The sequence below is a fragment of the Salvelinus sp. IW2-2015 genome, unplaced genomic scaffold (assembly GCF_002910315.2).
Source record: "Salvelinus sp. IW2-2015 unplaced genomic scaffold, ASM291031v2 Un_scaffold1002, whole genome shotgun sequence".
Taxonomy (NCBI): Eukaryota; Metazoa; Chordata; class Actinopteri; order Salmoniformes; family Salmonidae; genus Salvelinus; species Salvelinus sp. IW2-2015.
Genome location: NW_019942682.1, coordinates 326,877 through 345,658, shown reverse-complemented (window position 1 = coordinate 345,658; position 18,782 = coordinate 326,877). Strand labels below are relative to the sequence as shown.

General features: G+C 43.2%; 1 protein-coding gene across 1 annotated transcript; it reads left to right on the top strand.

Moving 5' to 3' along the window:
- Nucleotides 1-305: 305 nt before the first annotated feature.
- Nucleotides 306-16,579, top strand: LOC112069405 (inhibitory synaptic factor 1-like). Its single transcript, XM_070438538.1, has 2 exons — nucleotides 306-485; nucleotides 15,184-16,579. The coding sequence occupies exons 1-2, from the start codon at nucleotides 306-308 to the stop codon at nucleotides 16,033-16,035; spliced, it is 1,032 nt and encodes a 343-aa protein (XP_070294639.1). The 3' UTR covers nucleotides 16,036-16,579.
- Nucleotides 16,580-18,782: the final 2,203 nt, after the last annotated feature.

Genomic DNA, 18,782 nt, shown 5'->3' with positions numbered 1-18,782 from the left:
CCCACCCTCCGTTCGGCAAATCTGACCACGACTCCATTTTGCTTCTACCCTCCTATAGGCTGAAACTCAAACAGGATATACACGTGACAAGGACTATTCAATGCTGGTCTGACTCATCGGAATCCGCGCTTCAAGATTGTTTTGATCATGTTGACTGGGACATGTTCAGGGTAGCCTCAGAGAATAATATAGATTTATACGCTGATTTAGTGAGTGAGTTTATAAGTAAGTGCATAGGAGATGTTGTACCCACTGTGGTTTGCGCAAAACTGAAAGCGCGCACCACCGCATTTAACCATGGAAAGATGACCTGGAATATGGCCGAACACAAGCAGTGTGGTTATTCCCTCCGCAAGGCAATCAAACAAGCGAAATGTCAGTATAGGCACAAAGTGGAGTTGCAATTCAACGGCTCAGACACAAGACGTATGTGGCAGCGTCTACAGACAATCACTGACTACAAAAAGAAAATCAGCCACGTCACAGTACACTGACGTCTTGCTTATAGACAAACATAACACCTTCTTTGCCCGCTTTGAGGATAATAGAGTGCCACCGACGCGGCCCGCTACCAAAGACTGTGGGCTCTCCTTCTCCATGGCCGACGTGAGTAAGACATTTAAACGTGTTAACCCTCGCAAGGCTGCTGGCCCAGACGGCATCCCTAGCCACGTCCTCAGAGCATGCGCAGACAAGCTGGCTGGTGTGTTGACAGACATATTCAATCTCTCCCTATCCCAGTCTGCTGTCCCCACATGCTTCAAGATGGCCACCATTGTTCCTGTACCCAAGAAAGCAAAGGTAACTGAACTGAATGACTATCGCCCCGTAGCACTCACTTCTGTCATCATGAAGTGCTTTGAAAGACTAGTCAAGGATCATATCACCTCCATCRTACTGGCCACCCTAGACCCACCTCAGTTTGCATACCGCCCCAATAGGTCCACAGACGATGCAATCGCCATCACACTGCACACGGCCCTATCCCATCTGGACAAGAGGAATACCTATGTAAGAATGCTGTTTAATAACTACAGCTCAGCATTCAACACCATAGTACCCTCCAAGCTCATCATTAAGCTTGAGGCCCTGGGTCTCGACCTGGGTCCCGCCCAAATCAGCCGTTTCCAGCTACAATATTAATTTACAACATTAACAATGTCTACTCTGTATTTCAGATCAATTTGATGTTTTTTTAATGGACAATTATTTTTGATTTTCTTTCAAAAACAAGGACATTTCTAAGTGACCCCAAACTTTTGAATGGTAGTGTACATATTCTTATTCCATCTCTTTACTTAGATTTGTGTGTATTGGGTAGTTGTTGTGGAATTGTTAGATGACTTGTTCGATATTGCTGCACTGTCGGAACTAGAAGCACAATCATTTCGCTACACTCGCAATAACATCTGCTAACCATGTGTATGTGACCAATAACATTTGATTTGAGTTTGAGTGCCTAGGTGTACGGTGTGCGTACATGCGTACGTTAGTAATTTCTCCATCCAGCCCCCAGAATGCTCCCTCCAATAGTTGTCATCAATCGGAGACAAGGCTGCCAGAGTGGGAGACGAGAGCTCCACACACTAAGAGGAGTCAAAACAACAGGCCGACTGCAGAACCATGCAGCATTGGGGAGGTCTGGTTACTCTCCTTTCTACATAAAGCATGGACATGGATTCCATTGGTTATTAATGCAGCCTTTTCAAATATTTCTAGAAACATTCTGCAGAGCAGTGTATGTTAAGTGAGTGAGGATGTTGCATCAGTGTTTCCTTAGAGAAAGGTAGGCGTTGCATCACCTGGACTGATAGTGGAGCAGCACGGGTTTAGAGAGTGGCGTTTTCATTGGCAGGCTGAGTACAGGCCAGGGTCACGGAGGACAGGCCAGAGTCAGGGAGAAAGGAGAGATGATAAAGAGATCTTCATCAGAAAGAATGTAAGGAAGGCTCATCCAAGAGTGACTCACAGAAACCTCCAACACGCAGATGGCATAGTGAAGCCTCGTAGCTAGCTAGCTTCTACCTGCTAATTAGCTGCAGGCCCGGCTTCACACTTTTCCCCGTGCCAACACTGACTTTATTGAAAAGCTGAATACGCTTTTACATGGAACAATACATCTCCATTCCCTCCAATTTGGGTCAACAGCACGGCAACAATAGCCCCACTGTTTATGGACTGTACTGGCAATTTAAAGAGAAAAGATGGAGTGAGAGAGAAGAGACAGAAAATGACTTCTCCTGTCTTTTCTCCCCCCACAGTACTGTATGTTGCTTATCTCTCTCTGTTAATTGCCCACTTTAAATACATTCCTACAGAATACACATACAGGCTAAGGGCGGAGGACTTCATGCCGTGTTTTTTCTCCTTATCTGTAATGAGGGGAGAGAAACATACAATGTAGCAGGCTTAAGACAGAYATTCTGATACATGCACATAAGGTTMCCCCATTATCAGATGATGTGTTTATGTGTTTTAGCCTGCTAGCTAGACTACTTTACTCACCATAGAGGCAGGGTTGCCTGGTCCACTCTGTCATATCAGACCAGAGTTATTGATGTGCACTGGAGAAGAAGTCAATGTGCTGGTGTCCTTCCCACACACTCTAGCAAGCAGACATCACAACCACTTCTCCCTCCCCCTTCACCCCCTCTATTCTATTATAACTCCATGCCAACCGCTGCAACCTGTAATTACCAAGGGACACACACACATGCACGTGCGCGCACACATACACACACATACAAACACATGCACACACACACACACAACTCACACACAAAACATACACACTGAACAAAACAAATCAGGAGGATTGTTGGGAGAAAAATGCCAAAAGGGAGCTATGTAATTAAGATGTTTTCTCTGTGAATGAGCATGTATATATCCTCAAAAGATTTRAAGTCTGCAWGCGATTKATATGTATCAGGTCATAGCATCCGCATATTTCAACACGTAATTAAAGGAGTATGACTGGATCCATACACATTGACTAACGACTCCCACCAGGAGAGGTCTCCAGTAAAAGACATACAAAGCAGGGGAGAAAAAAACGGCCCACAGTGGAGCCCTGTGCCAGCACACCTGGGCATCACTAACGACTCATTCTCACATTGGAAGGCTAACGTTTTACATCCAGCAAATATTTGTTGAAATAAGTTTTTTTTTTCTTGTTCCAAGTGTTAAACCTTGGATACAGAGAGAGACACAAAGAGAAATGGGAAAACGTTTCAATGTTGCTAACACAAACTGAAATAGGCATCTGGTTCTGACTGGCTGTGATGATATCAGCTACTGCAGTGGTAGTACTCATATTCACATCTGACTTTCCATATGCTTCAATGCAGTTCATGGGTGATGTTTTGACTCCGCAACTAAAGTAATGCTGTTGTCAAGCAAGAATGCAACTCTTGCAATTCTCAGCGTAGCTCGTATTTCGAAAACATATTTGAAATGTCACAGACAACATAAATGACTATATTGAGTACATCACGCATCACGAATCTCCAGTTTAATTTTAAACCCAGACACAATAAATTCACCCTCTGTAGGTTGGCATACAATTAAATAAATGTTGCTATAATTATTTGGAGTGATGCAGTCTATTTTGCCCCACTTTTGTGTATTGTCAAAATTTCCTTGATGGCAAAGGTTATCTTGTTCTACAACATAATCCCTAATAACCTAGTTAAACCCCCTGGAGATGATACATTGAGTGCATATTGATATTTCTGACATCCCACTGATGGCTTACACAACTGCTTTCACTGTGACACCTCACCTGCAGCGCCAACCTTTCTTATTATGCATAAAGCAAGAGCAACCTTGTTGTTCTGATGCTGAGAGTCATCAATCTATCTCAATGTTCATTTGTTTGCAGTACCTCTGGGAGAGGTTCCTGAGAACACATGAGAACATTTAGAAAGGACCAAGTAGGTTGTTGATTGGCTGACAGGTCCTCTACCTCTCCAAGGAGTTGATTGGGGAAGAGTTGTCTAAAGCTGGAAATGACATACAGTGCGGTATTGGAAATCAGCTGTTTGAGTGTTTCACCTGACATGTTAAAATTGGTCGTCATGGAGTTTCATTGTTCAAATGAGATCCTACCTACGTACAGTATGTGGCTATAGGACTTCATTTAATCCAGGCGCAGTGTGTGGTGTGAGTAGGGAGTAAAATCTGTAAAATCTCCCGCTTCTCCCCTCCAGTTTAACCCTGTATTATAGGGAGGGAGAGTTTTAGGAACTGCCATGTCTGATAAAGGTGTTGCAGCTTCAAAGACATCCTACTGCTTGTAGGAGAGAGAACGTGAAGGAGATGCGTTGTGACAGGTTTTGTCACTAGTTGGGAAGAACGCCCTACGGATTGTCACATATAGAAATGGCGGAAAGCTGGAAGCAAAGACAAATTGTTTAGTCATTTCAATATATCCATTTTCTACTTCACTATGGTGAGGAGTGCACCATCTAGCAAAGCACTGAATTCCCTATGCAGAGTACCCATCATGCCSCATTTTCTGGTTTCATGACCTCTTGGACATCCTGTTATCTACAGTACACTTTGTTGAACATTCAAATCTACCTATTAAATCTATCCACTAATAAGTCAATTGCTGTCCATGCAGGGATACTCATGTTCATAGGCTAGTAAAGAACTTTCTGAACTGAGGGAAAAGGCACCGGGGCATTGTAAACATAAGCGGATTTGCCTAGATGGAAACTCATATCTGATTAGTATGGGAACCATGCCATGCTACTCTGACTAGTAACATATCATTGATTGTAGGATGTTCCTGTAAGTGTTTCCGTGGAAATGACTACAGAGACCTTTACTTGAGTGAACACAACAAAGACAAACAAGATGGAATAGAAATGGATTCGCCACAGATATGTAGTAGTGCACAGTGAAACAAAAAAGAAATTGCATAAGTAGTATTTCTCTAGGCTTCAATATTTCTACTTCGGTATGGTCGAGCAGGCTACATTTGTTGGGTAATGATATATGGGGTTCACACAATAAAATAAAATGGGGCCGCACTCCCATTAAGATAAGCGTAGCGGGCCAAGGAAACCTAGAAATGCCAGTAGCATATTGATCGTGTGCCCTGTATTTAGAGGACAGTGCATACTGCTTTTCTTTCTCCTGGGCATTTCTCCTAGAGCCCCCTGTGCCCCCAGAACAATGAGAACACACACAGACCAGGGTCTCATTGAGGAATAGGGTTAGGGCCGCTCAATGTATGGATCAGATGTTATCTTATGGTGACACTGTTGTACTGTAAACAGAAACGATCATGTAAAAATAGTGCCCAATACCCACCACCACAGACACTCAAACACCCATTCGTGGACACGCACACAAACCACACAGGCACTCTCTCTCATCCAAATACTTCATTAAACTGAGCTGGTTTTGAGATAATCTTGACTGGGGGAATTGTCTGCTCACTGGGTTGTTGTTTTCAGTGAGACTTCCACTCTCTCTGTCAGCGAGGTTGGAAGATTTACCTTTGGATTGGGCTGAGCTTCTTCCTGTGGCACGACGTCCTCTCTACCAACAACACCCTGCCCTATCCCTATGTCGACTATGTCCCTACACTCCCCCCTCCCTAGTCCAACACACCCCAAACTATCACTGACAGCCAGGCCTTTACTGTCCCTCCCACAGAAAGAGAGTGTCTAGGATGTGTCTGCCTGGTACAGTAGAAACTGCTCGGCAACCAAGTCATTAAAAGGGTCAGCTTGGCCTGGCTGCTTCTCACAGCACACTCATTTCCTANATGTGTCTGCCTGGTACAGTAGAAACTGCTCGGCAACCAAGTCATTAAAAGGGTCAGCTTGGCCTGGCTGCTTCTCACAGCACACTCATTTCCTAGGCTGCTCCCAGCGTGACCTGATGCCACACGAGCTGCCTGGTGCTTAATCCAAGAGCTATCTCTGGGAAGCAGACACAGTGAGAAGCCCAGTAGCGTGGCGCTTCCATCTATTTCAGGTCATTACAAGCGCTGGGGCTCCTCAAAGATAGAACCAATGAAGGAGAACCTCTATAAATGTCCAGCATGCATTGCTACAGTACACAGCCATGCCTTGGTCGGTGGAACACACTCTGTGGTACTACTAAAAGCATGGTCTGTTCCTCCACAGAGTGTTTCAGTATTTACGCCTTACATCTCTGGTCCCTACAATCTCCCACTATGTTTATACAGAAACATCCCAATTAGTTACAGTATATATCAAACGGCAGGTGGGGGGAGTCAGTCGGCCAAAATAATGACCTGGATTGAGCTATTGAGAGCAGTGGAGTAAAAAGAGTGGTTGATGTGATGTATCAGCCCTCCAGGACTGCACTCTGGCTGCAGTCGGAATCCTAAACTTGCTTCTGTCCTGTCTTGATTGATGTCCATTATGCAGTGAGATTGTGATGCTGCTTTTGATTAGCGAGTTGTCAGGGAGTGTCACCGGCTCTGCTCTCATCCTCATCACGGCGACCGTGTTGTTTGTGAATATGCACAGCCCCTTTAAGGCTTCCATAAAGATGAGTGTTTTGGAGGGAAAGATTAAAAAGTGTAATGAGGGAGGGAGGGATGCATGTGAACTACCAGGCTTATAGTCCTCTCTCATGACAGGATAATTACAGCTTGCAGGGAGCATTTCAAAGACATCGTTTATCCCGCCGGTGCCAACACCGAGAAACATCACAGTCTCACCAATCAGGTTGACCTAAATCAGGCAGGTCCTTCTAACATGGCTGTTGTGACTTCTTCCTCCCTTATCAAACCTCACACTTTGCAGGGTCAATTATGGAATTTTGCTGACAGAAAACTTTACCAGAGAAAGGTGATTATTCAGATTGAATAGATTGTGAGTAAGGTGCCCTTTAGGATAAAAAAAAAAATGAAATACAGAACTATTTATGTTTCAGAAGCACGGCAGACCTACGATTTTCATTGGACACTAAAAAGCAATTTTTCAAGGGAAATCAGTAAACATGTCCTTTCAGATTGGAGCTAGGATGATGAATTAGTTTCAGTGGGATGTGATAAACAGTATCTCAGAGATACTCCAACAACAGGACGCTCTGCTATCCTTGTATTGAGGAGAGCTAAATTATGTGGAAACAGGCATGGGGCACTGGGTGAGGAGGAGCTGGGAAGCTGCAGGAACTAAATACATTAAAACTATATTTGCAAACGTTTCACTTCAGAGTCAGCATGCTAGGCCATTTTGGTAATTGCTGAGGCTTTCTAATTGGCATGAACTGCTTCCCAACACTAGAAGTGCTGCACAAGGACAGGCTGGGAATCCATTGTGACATGTTGAGAATAAAATGACATTGAGATGCTTTAATTACGCTATTGAACACATTTCACATTTTCGCTCTGAAAAATAAAATCGAWGCCAGACGCTTGATGTAACATAATTAACGAGTTAGCGCTGCAAACTTTTCGAAGTAAACTTGAAAAATGACAGGGGGAAATACAGAGAGAGAGACACAGGAACAGYTGGAGGGTCACATAAATATTGTTTAATGGTTTTAAATCAGATAGTCTGCATCACAGAGGAAGGATTCACTAATACAGCATGTGTATCTGTCTCATGAAAACTCAGAGACGGTTATTACATTTAATGTGTTTTGCATGTCTCATTAAAATAATGCTACATTGATTGCATAGCAGCAATTGTAGTACAGTAGTAGTAGAAGTAGTAGTAGTAGTAGTAGTAGTAGTAGTAGTAGTAGTAGTAGTAGTAGTAGTAGATTATAGAAGTGGTAGTGTAGTGATAAATGAATAGAGGAATGATGACAGTGGTTAAAAGCATGGCAGTAGCTGGCAGCCACTATTCTTTTTTTCCCAGACTCCGACCTCTGTAAGTCATTCTACACTGCTACTACCAACAAACATACAAAATGGTCTGTAGACATTAGGTTGGAATGATTCATATTGGTCTGTGAATTACAAAACAAATACATATAACCTATTTAGATTACATGTATTCAAAGTATTTTCAAGAGATGAGGGATTTCCTTTGTTTACTAGACAGACAGCTAGCTGGAATGTTTTCCTACATTAAAACCACCAATGCATACCGAAGCAAACGTACCACATTAAACATCTGTTTATACATCAATGGAGTGATAAGAGCATGCGGTAAATATCAGCCTCCTTGTCAACAGGCAATTCAAACACTCATTATCACATTTGCTGGTTTTGACCTCAACAGCATGGTCATGTTGCTGCTTCAAATACAATGACCGGAACAACAAGACAAACTGTATAAAAGGAGCACAACTACGAGACAGGACATTACACACAGACAGATAGTAGTAATAAAGCTTCAACACCCCTCATATATAATTGGCTACATTACCATTTCATGTAGCGGGGAACGTTAGGAAAGCAGGGGGGGTTTAAATGAGCAATCTGCAGTAGCTACATCATTTTTTTTGTCTTAGAAATCAAGGATATATACACATTGATTCTTGAAGAATATAACTTATAAATGCCTCATGAACTTAGTTCCTGTCACACCCAGTTAAAACCCAAAAGATAAGCTGGTTTTACTCAACTGTTTGTAAACATTGTAAATGTAAACAAACACTGCATAGATTCAAAACATGGTTAAAACTATAATTTTGATATCATGGCTGGTTGGTCCATGCTTCCATAGTTCTGTCTATAAATCCCTCAGCTTTTTACCAAAACAGAYGCGGGGTGTCCACTTTGTTKATTGTTTCAACTGAAGAATGGCCCTTTAATAGAGGACACTGCACTGTCTCAGACAGCTCTCTGCAGAACAGAGCAGAGCTAAGGCTTTAACAGAGAATCACAGCATCAACCATCACTCCATGTTCCAATACTTCCCTCCTGGTTCCCCCTCCTCACTGTAAGGCTCTGTCACAGGCTGTGCTCCCAAGTGCCCTTCTTCAGCCTGACCATCAATTACCAGCAGGCCAATCATGGCAGATGGAGAGTTGGGGGTGGTAAACCTCAGCTGACATTCACACACACAGCCTTTCTCACAAAGCCACCTTTGAGCACTCCAAAATGACGAGGCTCAGTTTTGAGTACTTGGCCCAATTATGATCATGTGCTTCGAGCCGAGCTGGGATTGTTTTGAGTCAGTCACAGTCACAGGCTGCCACAATCATGCCGGCACAGACAATGGATAAATAGAGAGTGTGGATGTATCTCCCGAAATAAGAAAGAAAACAACGAATCTATCTTCTCTGTAGTCATTATCAATCAAATTCAATCAAATGTATTTATATAGTCCTTCTTACATCAGCTGATATCTCAAAGTGCTGTACAGAAACCCAGCCTAAAACCCCAAACGGCAAGCAATGCAGGTGTAGAAGCACGGTGGCTAGGAAAAAACTCCCTAGAAAGGCCAAAACCTAGGAAGAACCTAGAGAGGAACCAGGCTATGAGGGGTGGCCAGTCTTTCTGGCTGTGCCGGGTGGAGATTAAAACAGAACATGGCCAAGATGTTCAAATGTTCATAAATGACTACCATGGTCAGATAATAATAATCACAGTAGTTGTCGAGGGTGCAACAGGTCAGCACCTCAGGAGTAAATGTCAGTTGGCTTTTCATAGCCGATCATTCAGAGTATCTCTACCACTCCTGCTGTCTCTAGAGAGTTGAAAACAGCAGGTCTGGGACAGGTAGCACGTCCGATGAACAGGTCAGGGTTCCATAGTCACAGGCAGAACAGTTGAAACTGGAGCAGCAGCACGGCCAGGTGGACTGGGGACAGCAAGGAGTCCATCATGCCAGGTAGTCCTGAGGCATGGTCCTAGGGCTCAGGTCCTCCGAGAGAGAGAAAGAAAGAAAGAGAGAAAGAGAGAATTAGAGAGCATACTTAAATTCACACAGGACACCGATAAGACAGGAGAAATACTCCAGAAATAACAGACTGACCCCCCGAACATAAACTACTGCAGCATAAATACTGGAGGCTGAGACAGGAGGGGTCAGGAGACACTGTGGCCCCATCCCGATGATACCCCCGGACAGGGCCAAACAGGCAGGATATAACCCCACCCACTTTGCCAAAGCACAGCCCCCACACCACTAGAGGGATATCTTCAACCACCAATTTACCATCCTGAGACAAGGCCGAGTATAGCCCACAAAGATCTCCGCCACGGCACAACCCAAGGGGAGGCGCCAACCCAGACAGGAAGACCACTCAAGTGACTCAACCCACTCAAGTGACGCACCCCTCCTAGGGAAGGCATGGAAGAGCACCAGTAAGCCAGTTACTCAGCCCCTGTAATAGGGTTAGAGGTAGAGAATCCCAGTGGAGAGAGGGGAACCGGCCAGGCAGAGAAAGCAAGGGTGATTCGTTGCTCCAGTGCCTTTCCGTTCACCTTCACACTCCTGGGCCAGACTACACTCAATCATAGGACCTACTGAAGAGATTAGTCTTCAATAAAGACTTAAAGGTTGAGACCGAGTCTGCGTCTCTCACATGGGTAGGCAGACCATTCCATAAAAATTGAGCTCTATAGGAGAAAGCCCTGCCTCCAGCTGTTTGCTTAGAAATTATAGGGACAATTAGGAGGCCTGCTCTTGTGACCGTAGCGTACGTGTAGGTATGTACGGCAGGACCAAATCGGAAAGATAGGTAGGAGCAAGCCCATGTAATGCTTTGTAAGTTAGCAGTAAAACCTTGATGTTGTTACTGAAACAGTAATAAGTGGACTGGATAGGTCACTGTAGCTACAACTGTATTGCAGTTGAGCTACAAAGGACCAAATAACAATTCCATAGAAAATGGCGAGGGGTGGATGGAAACCAGTGGCCTTGCACCCTGAGGTCCAACAATTGTGCCACAGGGTTGCCTGTTATATTCTACTTGTCAGCATTTGTAAATATGAAAAGTGTTTAGCTCTATTCAAAAGAAAAAGTGTTCTTTTACAAGTCAGGTGTGAAGCCAAACAATGTTTCAAAGCCGATTCTGTGTCGTGGTCCAGCTGCAATCTGCTGTGACATCATGAGCTATGGAACCCATCAAAAAGATGTGATTTTACTCTAAAGCTTGTAATTACTGTTGCTGGTCCTCATTGTGCTCTCTCCATTCCAAACACAGTGTGTCCCTCGCTAATGACTTGTTCCTGATGTGTTCATTCATCCTTTACGCTTATGCAATCTGTTTACCCAATAATTCACTCTATAGCTCACTCATGCCACATTTTTCTTTCTTCCTGGAAGAAAAGACTGAGATTACTGATCACTGTTGCTGCATTGAGCCCATATGTGACCTAGACTGTTATCAAGCTAAATTAGCGTACATGCTGGAAGCTGATGACGGTGTAACAGTGCCTGGGAGAGAGGGCTCACGGTGGGTTAATCCTGGGGAGAATATCTCATGATAGGATGTGAGCTGGGCCACCAATGTTGTTTAACGACTATAAACATAWTTTGTAGCATTTAAATATCTTATCTTAGCGGATGTGTCAGTCAAAAAGGCTTTGGTTGGTAGTCAGTGTTTGCCATTCTTTTGTATTCAAATCCATTTTGTTTTTTACAAAAGGGATTTGTTTAACATATTATGACTGGAAATTATATGCCTCTGTTCTTGGGTGCTTTATTAATTGATATCCAATTAAGGCAGTTAAATTAGGTCAGCGTCAGGCGTTCAGGCGGACTCGTGAAATGATTCTGACAGACCATACTTTTCTAAACACACTGATTAAATTAAATCCCTTTTTTTTTCAGGATGAGTAATCAACTAAACAAAGCCATTCCATTCCCTCTGGGTGTGAGAATCATCCCGCATTAGTTTAAAGTCTGCAAATCATTCAACAGACAGGTTGGTTTACCCATTCAGCTCACCGCTTAGTGCCCCCACAGAGGATCTGCTCCCACAGGGCTGACTGTCAATGGAGGAAAACATAGCCCTGGTACTGAAGCTCCTGTGGCATGCAAAGCTGCTCAGCCAGGCCTGGCACACCCACACAGAAACCTATGCACGCCATACACAAACCTGACAATCTGTTTACCCAAAGCCTTATACAGATACACACGTCACATGCCTGCATTAGATATACTACAAAGAAACAGAATGATTGAAATCAGGAAAATGYGGATGGGCTGTTCCAAGACTGGTTCAAATGCAGATGGTTGAATTCACTACCATGATATGGACTATGATAAGAACAGGACGCTTTGGGTTTGTAAATAATACAAATCGGTACGTTTTGGACAAATATTGCATGATAATACCCTCCATTGCTCCTCTGTTGTATGATGTACTGTAGCCTCCCTATAGTCTCTGTGAGTCCTTCAAAAATGGTTTCCTCCATCTGTGAACAGTTGTTGGTGGGCAATGCAAGGCATTGTTCTTTTTCTATTTTCTAAATAGACACTCTATATATTTATGTAAGATTCTGTCCTGTTGCGATCTATCAGAGATTATGAAGCTCGTTGATGCCAAAAGGCTGTGTTTGCACTAGATATCACCTGAGCAGTCAGTTAGCACACCAGCTGAATGATACTGGGGTTTTAATCAGGGTATTTGTGTAGTCAGGTCTTTGGGACTGTTAATTGCTCCTTTAAAGTCATTGTGCTGAAATAATGAATGAGGGTTTTAATACCTCGTGCAGACAGGGGATGGTTTTTCTGATACTGCTCAGTTGATGTCACAATGACCATTTGAAAGCACAGAGGCAAATAGCAGATTTAGGTGGAAAAAAGATCAGCATGTCTCAGCTCTTCAACAAAAATATTGCTCCATTTCCATATGCACATGTTCTGAGAAACACTAGTATTAATTGTGGAATGGTTTAGAGAAATGTATCACTTACAAACTACATGAATGCTGAGCATTTTTCCATTTTACAATAGATTGCTTACGAGAGCGCGATGTGTTGATTAAGGTGCTCAAATGTCAAGTGTTTGAGGCTCGAATTTTATGTGCCATCAGCAAATCAACAAAATCAATGGTGTTGTGGGCTCAAGTGCTTTCTATTCATGAGACCATAAACACTCATACAGCATGGGTGGTGCTGATGAGGAGTATTGAGGTTGATTTTGCCAAGCCAGGTTGATAAACTACCCTGCTAGTTTGACTCCCTGTACAGTGGGTGAAAGTCAAGCTTCATTACGGCTTGATTTAGTGTGAAGTACATTTTCTTCATACTAGTAGAATGTATAGGTATCTTAAATCGAATCGTGTAAAGAATGAAGATGACTGTACAAATTAAATAATTCAAATAATGAACTATATTGTAGACCTACGCTTAAAAAAAAATGAAATTATGTTATTTTAAACTAATACAATTTCTCAGAGAAAGAGATTTTGTTTTACACCAAATGATCATTTTCTTTCTCAAAAAAGGTAGGGGTCAAAATTATTGACACCCCTGTTTTTAACACCTTTTAATACCTCACCTTGCGAGGTTAACGGCATTGAGCCTTTAAAAAAAATGTTGGATAACACATTGGGAGGGATCTTAGACCATTCCTCCACATAGAATCCTTCCAGACCTTTCCAGGTCTGTGCTTATGGACTGCCCTCTTCAATTCAAACCTCAGGTTTTCAATGGGTTTAAAGTCCGGAGACTGAGATGGCCATTGTAAAATGTTGATTTTGTGGCCAATTAACCATTTCTTTGTGGATTTCGATGTGTGTTTAAGGTTATTGTCTTACTAAAAGATCTTCTTGTGGCCAAATTTCAGCCTCCTGGTAGCCTCCTGGTACTGAATAAAGTTCATGATGCTGTTAACAATGGCCCTAGGACCAGTGGAAGCAAATAGCCCCATAACATCAAAGATCCACCACCGTATTTTATATTTTACCTACTGTAAAATATGGTGTTAGATCAAATCTAAATCGAATCAAAGTTTATTAGTCGCGGACACAGTTTTATTGTTGTTATCGCAGGTGCAGTGAATGGATTATGTTTCTAGCTCAAACAATGCATCAATATCTAGCAATACAATAACAATACACACCTAATCCCAATTTTTTTATTTTGTAAAAAAGAACAATAGATTAAGACATCAGAATGAGCATTATCAAAACGAGCAATGTCAGAGTCCGGAATATAAATAAAGATGTACATGTATGTATATGAATGGTGTGTATAGACAGTATAGACAGTATATGAATCGAAAAGGTGTGTACAGCAGTAGTTATATAGTATGAGACATGACTAGAATACAGTATAAAGTGGGTAAAACAGTATGTAAGCATGATTAAAGTGACCATTGTTCAATGATTTTATGTACATATGGCAGTAGCCTCTAAGGTGCAGGGTATAGTACCAGGTGGTAGACAGCTAGTGACAGTGTCTTACAATTCAGGGCAGATCTTTGATGTTATGCTTCCACTGTTCCTAGGGCCATTGTTAAGGTCAACGGCATCACGAAATTTACCCAGTATAGGACATTTTAGCAAAAAACCCGGTTGTCTCTGCCAGGAGGCTGTATCTTGGCCACAAGTGAATCTTCCAGCAAGACAATAACCCCAAGCATACAACAAAATCCATAAACAATTGGTGAATTGGCCACAAAATCAACATTTTGCAATGGCCATCTGTCTCCGGACTTGAACCCCATTGAAAACCTATGGTTTGAATTGGCAGTCCGTAAGTGCAGACGAAGGATATCAAGGATCTGGAAGGATTCTGTATGGAGGAATGGTGTAGGATCCCTCCCACTGCGTTCACAAACTCATAAAACATTTTAGAAAAAGGCGTTATCCCCGCAAGGTGAAGTATCGAAAGGTTGTCAATAATTTTTAACCCTACCTTTTTGAGATTTGTTTTATTACTATCTAAACAAAATCTCTTTCTCTGAGCATTTCTAGTAAAATACTAGAAATGACAATACAATATAGCTCAGTATTTGAATTATTGATTTTAAACATGTCATTTTTGCTCATATTTATCAAGGGTTTCAATCATTTCAGACCCCACTGCATGTCTTCATAGTGGACGTTAAATTATCATATTATTGTAAAGTAGTGTTTAAAAACATGTCTATACCTTCAAATCATCCGCCCCCCCCGCCTCGCCTCCCTCCTTGCTATCCCAGGTGGTGTGTGAAGTACTTGCCTTCATAGTGGAAAGCATATTCATGTGTAGTTAACAACATATTAGGTCAAGAACATAATGTATAATAATGTAGACCATATCTTCTAAACATCTATTCTGCTCTCTCTCTACTCTTCTAGGTGGTGGGTCAGATRGACAAGCTGACGTCAGACTTTGACTTTGACCTGGAGCCGGATGACTGGACGGTGGCCACAGCGAGCAGCACGTCCAGCAGTGAGAGGGGCCTGGGCGAGGCCTTCAGGCTGGACTTCCTCAATCCTGACGTGCTCTCAGACAGCTGGGAGTTCTGCAGCTATCTGGAGGCTTCCGTCGCTGCAGCAAACGCCGCCCACAAAGCAGCGCCAACAGAGCAGCCCACGGATGCAGGGCTGGAGCCGGGGGCGGGGCGTGGGTGCATCCCTACCCAGACCCAGACCCCAACCCCACCCCCCACAACCGCATCAGCCTACTCCCAAATGAATGGGGGGCTGCCCATTCCTAACGGACCTCTCATAGTCACCCCAGACTCGTCCAGCGCCAGCGAAGAGGCCTCCAGCTCCACACACAGCCACAAGACCTCTCGCACGTCCGGCACCAGAGAGAGAGTCCGCTTCAGTGACAAGATCCTATACCACGCGCTGTGCTGTGATGATGACGAGGAGGATGAAGAGGAGGGAGATGAGGAGAAGGGCGGCTGTGCGACCCCAGACACTGACGACAGTGAGCCCAGTCCTAGTCAAGCCGGCTCGCCCACACCACCGCTCTCCTCCTCAGAGCACTCCGTCCTCCATAACTGTCTGGACCCTTCTTATGTCTCGTTCCCAGTGAACGTGGCAGCGGGGACTCACACGCTGCTCAGAAAGGGTCTTCTCAATCCCGCAAGCTGCCGGAAAAAACTGCTACGGAACAGCAGCACACAGACTGTTTCAGATAAAAGCACCCAAACAGTACTGCCCTATATTCCAGCCAAACAGAAAACAAAGGACCACTGAGAAACAGTACTGCCCTATATTCCAGCCAAACAGAAAACAAAGGACCACTGAGAAACAGTAACTTTACAACCGAACTAATGAAAAAGGACTGTGTACTATTTAATATTAAATACATAGATCATAGATTAATACACAAATAAATACATATTAATTACTAAATAAATACATGATATGGGAAATTACTCGACTACCTAAAGTCATTCTGAGGCTCAGGGAAATAAAGGATAAAGGCAGTTCCTTATGGCAGTAACAGAGAGAAAAGGGATATTGACGGACCAAAAGGCTAGTGCCTGCTAATGTTAAGAAATGGACCGAATGGATTCCCTATTTATAACCATTTGCAACACTTATTGAGATTACTAAAGCAATCTTTTTTCTAGGAAGTTGAAATTGTTCTGAAATCGGAAAGTAAATGTGAAGAGGTAGTTTCCCTCCTCGTACACCAGTATAAATCACGAGAAAATATAATGCTTGTTCTTTAAGATGTGGTTAAAAAACACTGCACATTCTGTACACTGAGAATCTGTATAAACATTGTCTTTTTCATCTTCCAATTATTTCAAATGTCAAGGGGGTTCCTGGTGTAACAACAGGGAGTGTATCTAGATGCACAAGTCAAGCCTTCTCTCTTTGATGTCATCATAAGTGAGTCAAGGCCCAGAAAAACACGGTTTGACCTGCCCTTGATTTTATTAATAATTTCAATAATTTATCTCTTGGTCTGCTGCTGAAACTGTAGTTGTGGAAAGTAAGAAGAAAAACAGGTATTTTTGCGAGATTCTGTGCTCCAACTCCACATTGCGACACATTTCCACTTTATCTATCCGTTCCTCTCTGCAAGGGAGCAAGGTTGTTACTGGTGAGGACTTGAATAGAAGTGCACAAAGCCAAGATGCAAAAGGTTATGTCTCTCCATTCTGAATCCCAGTAGGGATTTGGACTCAATAGAGCAGCATTTTATTCACAGGGATTATGCCAATAGCAGTGCTGATCAATAAGGCTGATTGAGAGAGTGCTGTGAGAGGTCTCTCTGCTSAGCAGGCAGACCCTGCTCCTGGGGGCCCACAACAAAAACTCACAGTTAGACCTCCATCTATTTCCTCTGCTATTAGTGGCAGACATGGACAGACACAGCCTTCAAGAAAGAGATTGGCATTTAAGAAATGTGTGGCCGGACGTGAAAGAGTGGGTGTAGACAGAGAGAAAGAGAGAGATGGAGAGAGAGAGAAAGGGGCGAGAAGAGAGAGGAAGAAAGAGAGGTGGGAGAGTGAATGCATTGGAYAATGCAGGAGAGGGTAAAGGGCTGACCTCACAAAGAAAATGTGCTGCTAGATTGTTGTTAATCAACCCTCGGAACACAATCATTTCCCCTCTAATCACCAGGTGCTGACTCATGTCTCTGAGGATGGCCAGAGAGAACTCTCCTCCCAGATACAGATCTATTACTGTCCATAGGCCCCCAACTGCCCTGGGCCCCAGGTTATAGTACAGAAGAGAACACACACATAATCAGGATTGGACTCTTTCAAGGACTATCCTTGACTACACATTCCATATATTTATCACATATTTTACATCTGAATATCTTTTTGTAAAGGGATTTTGTTAAAACACACATAATGAACACATCTATAATGTTTTCAAATCAAATAAAATCAAATGTTATTGGTCACATACACATGGTTAGCAGATGTTATTGTGAGTGTAGCGAAATGTTTATGCTTCTAGATATGAAAGTGCAGCAGTGTCTAACAGGTAATATCTAACAATTCCACAACAAAACCTAATATCTAAGAAATTTCACAACAAAACAGTGACAGAGTGGCTAAGATGCAATAGATAGGATAGAATAGATAGTGTAGTATACAAAATACTGTATAGACATATGAGATCAGTAATGCGAGATATGTAAACATACTTAAAGTGGCATTATTAAAGTGACAGGTGTTCCATTTATTAAAGTGGCCAATGATATCAAGTCTGTAGGTAGGCAGCTGTCTCTCTGTGCTAGTGGTGGCTGTTCAACAATCTGATGGCCTTGAGATAAAACTTGTTTTTCAATTTTTCTGTCCCAGCTTTGATGCAGTTGTACCGACCCCGCTGGAAGCGGGGGGAACAGGTAGTGGCTCGGGTGGTTGTTGTCCTTTGCCTTCCTGTGACATCGGGTGTTGTAGGTGTCCTGGAGGGCAGGTAGTTTGCAGACTGCACCACCCTCTGGTGAGCCCTGTGGTTGAGGGCGGTGCAGTTGCGATACCAGGCGGGAAAAAACAGCCCGACAGGATGCTCTCAATTGTGCACCTGTAAAGGTTAGTGAGGGTTTTTGGTGACAAGCCACATTTTTTCAGCCTCCTGAGGCAACTGCACCGCCCACAGTCGCTGTTGCGCGTTCTTCACCACACTGTCTGTGTGCGTGGACCATTTCAGTTTGTCGGTGATATGTACATTGAGGAACTTAAAACGTTCCACCTTCTCCACTGCTGTCCCGTCGATGTTGATGAGGGGTGCTCCCTTTGCTGTTTCCTGAAGTCCACGATCATCTCTTTTGTTTTGCTGAGATTGAGTGAGAGGTTATTTTCCTGACACCACACTCCGAGGGCCCTCACCTCCTCCCTGTAGGCTATCTCGTCGTTGTTGGTAATCAAGCCTGCCACTGTAGTGTCATCTGCAAACTTGATGATTGAGTTGGAGGCGTGCATGGCCATGCAGTCTTGGGTGAACAGGGAGTACAGGAGAGGACTGAGAATGCA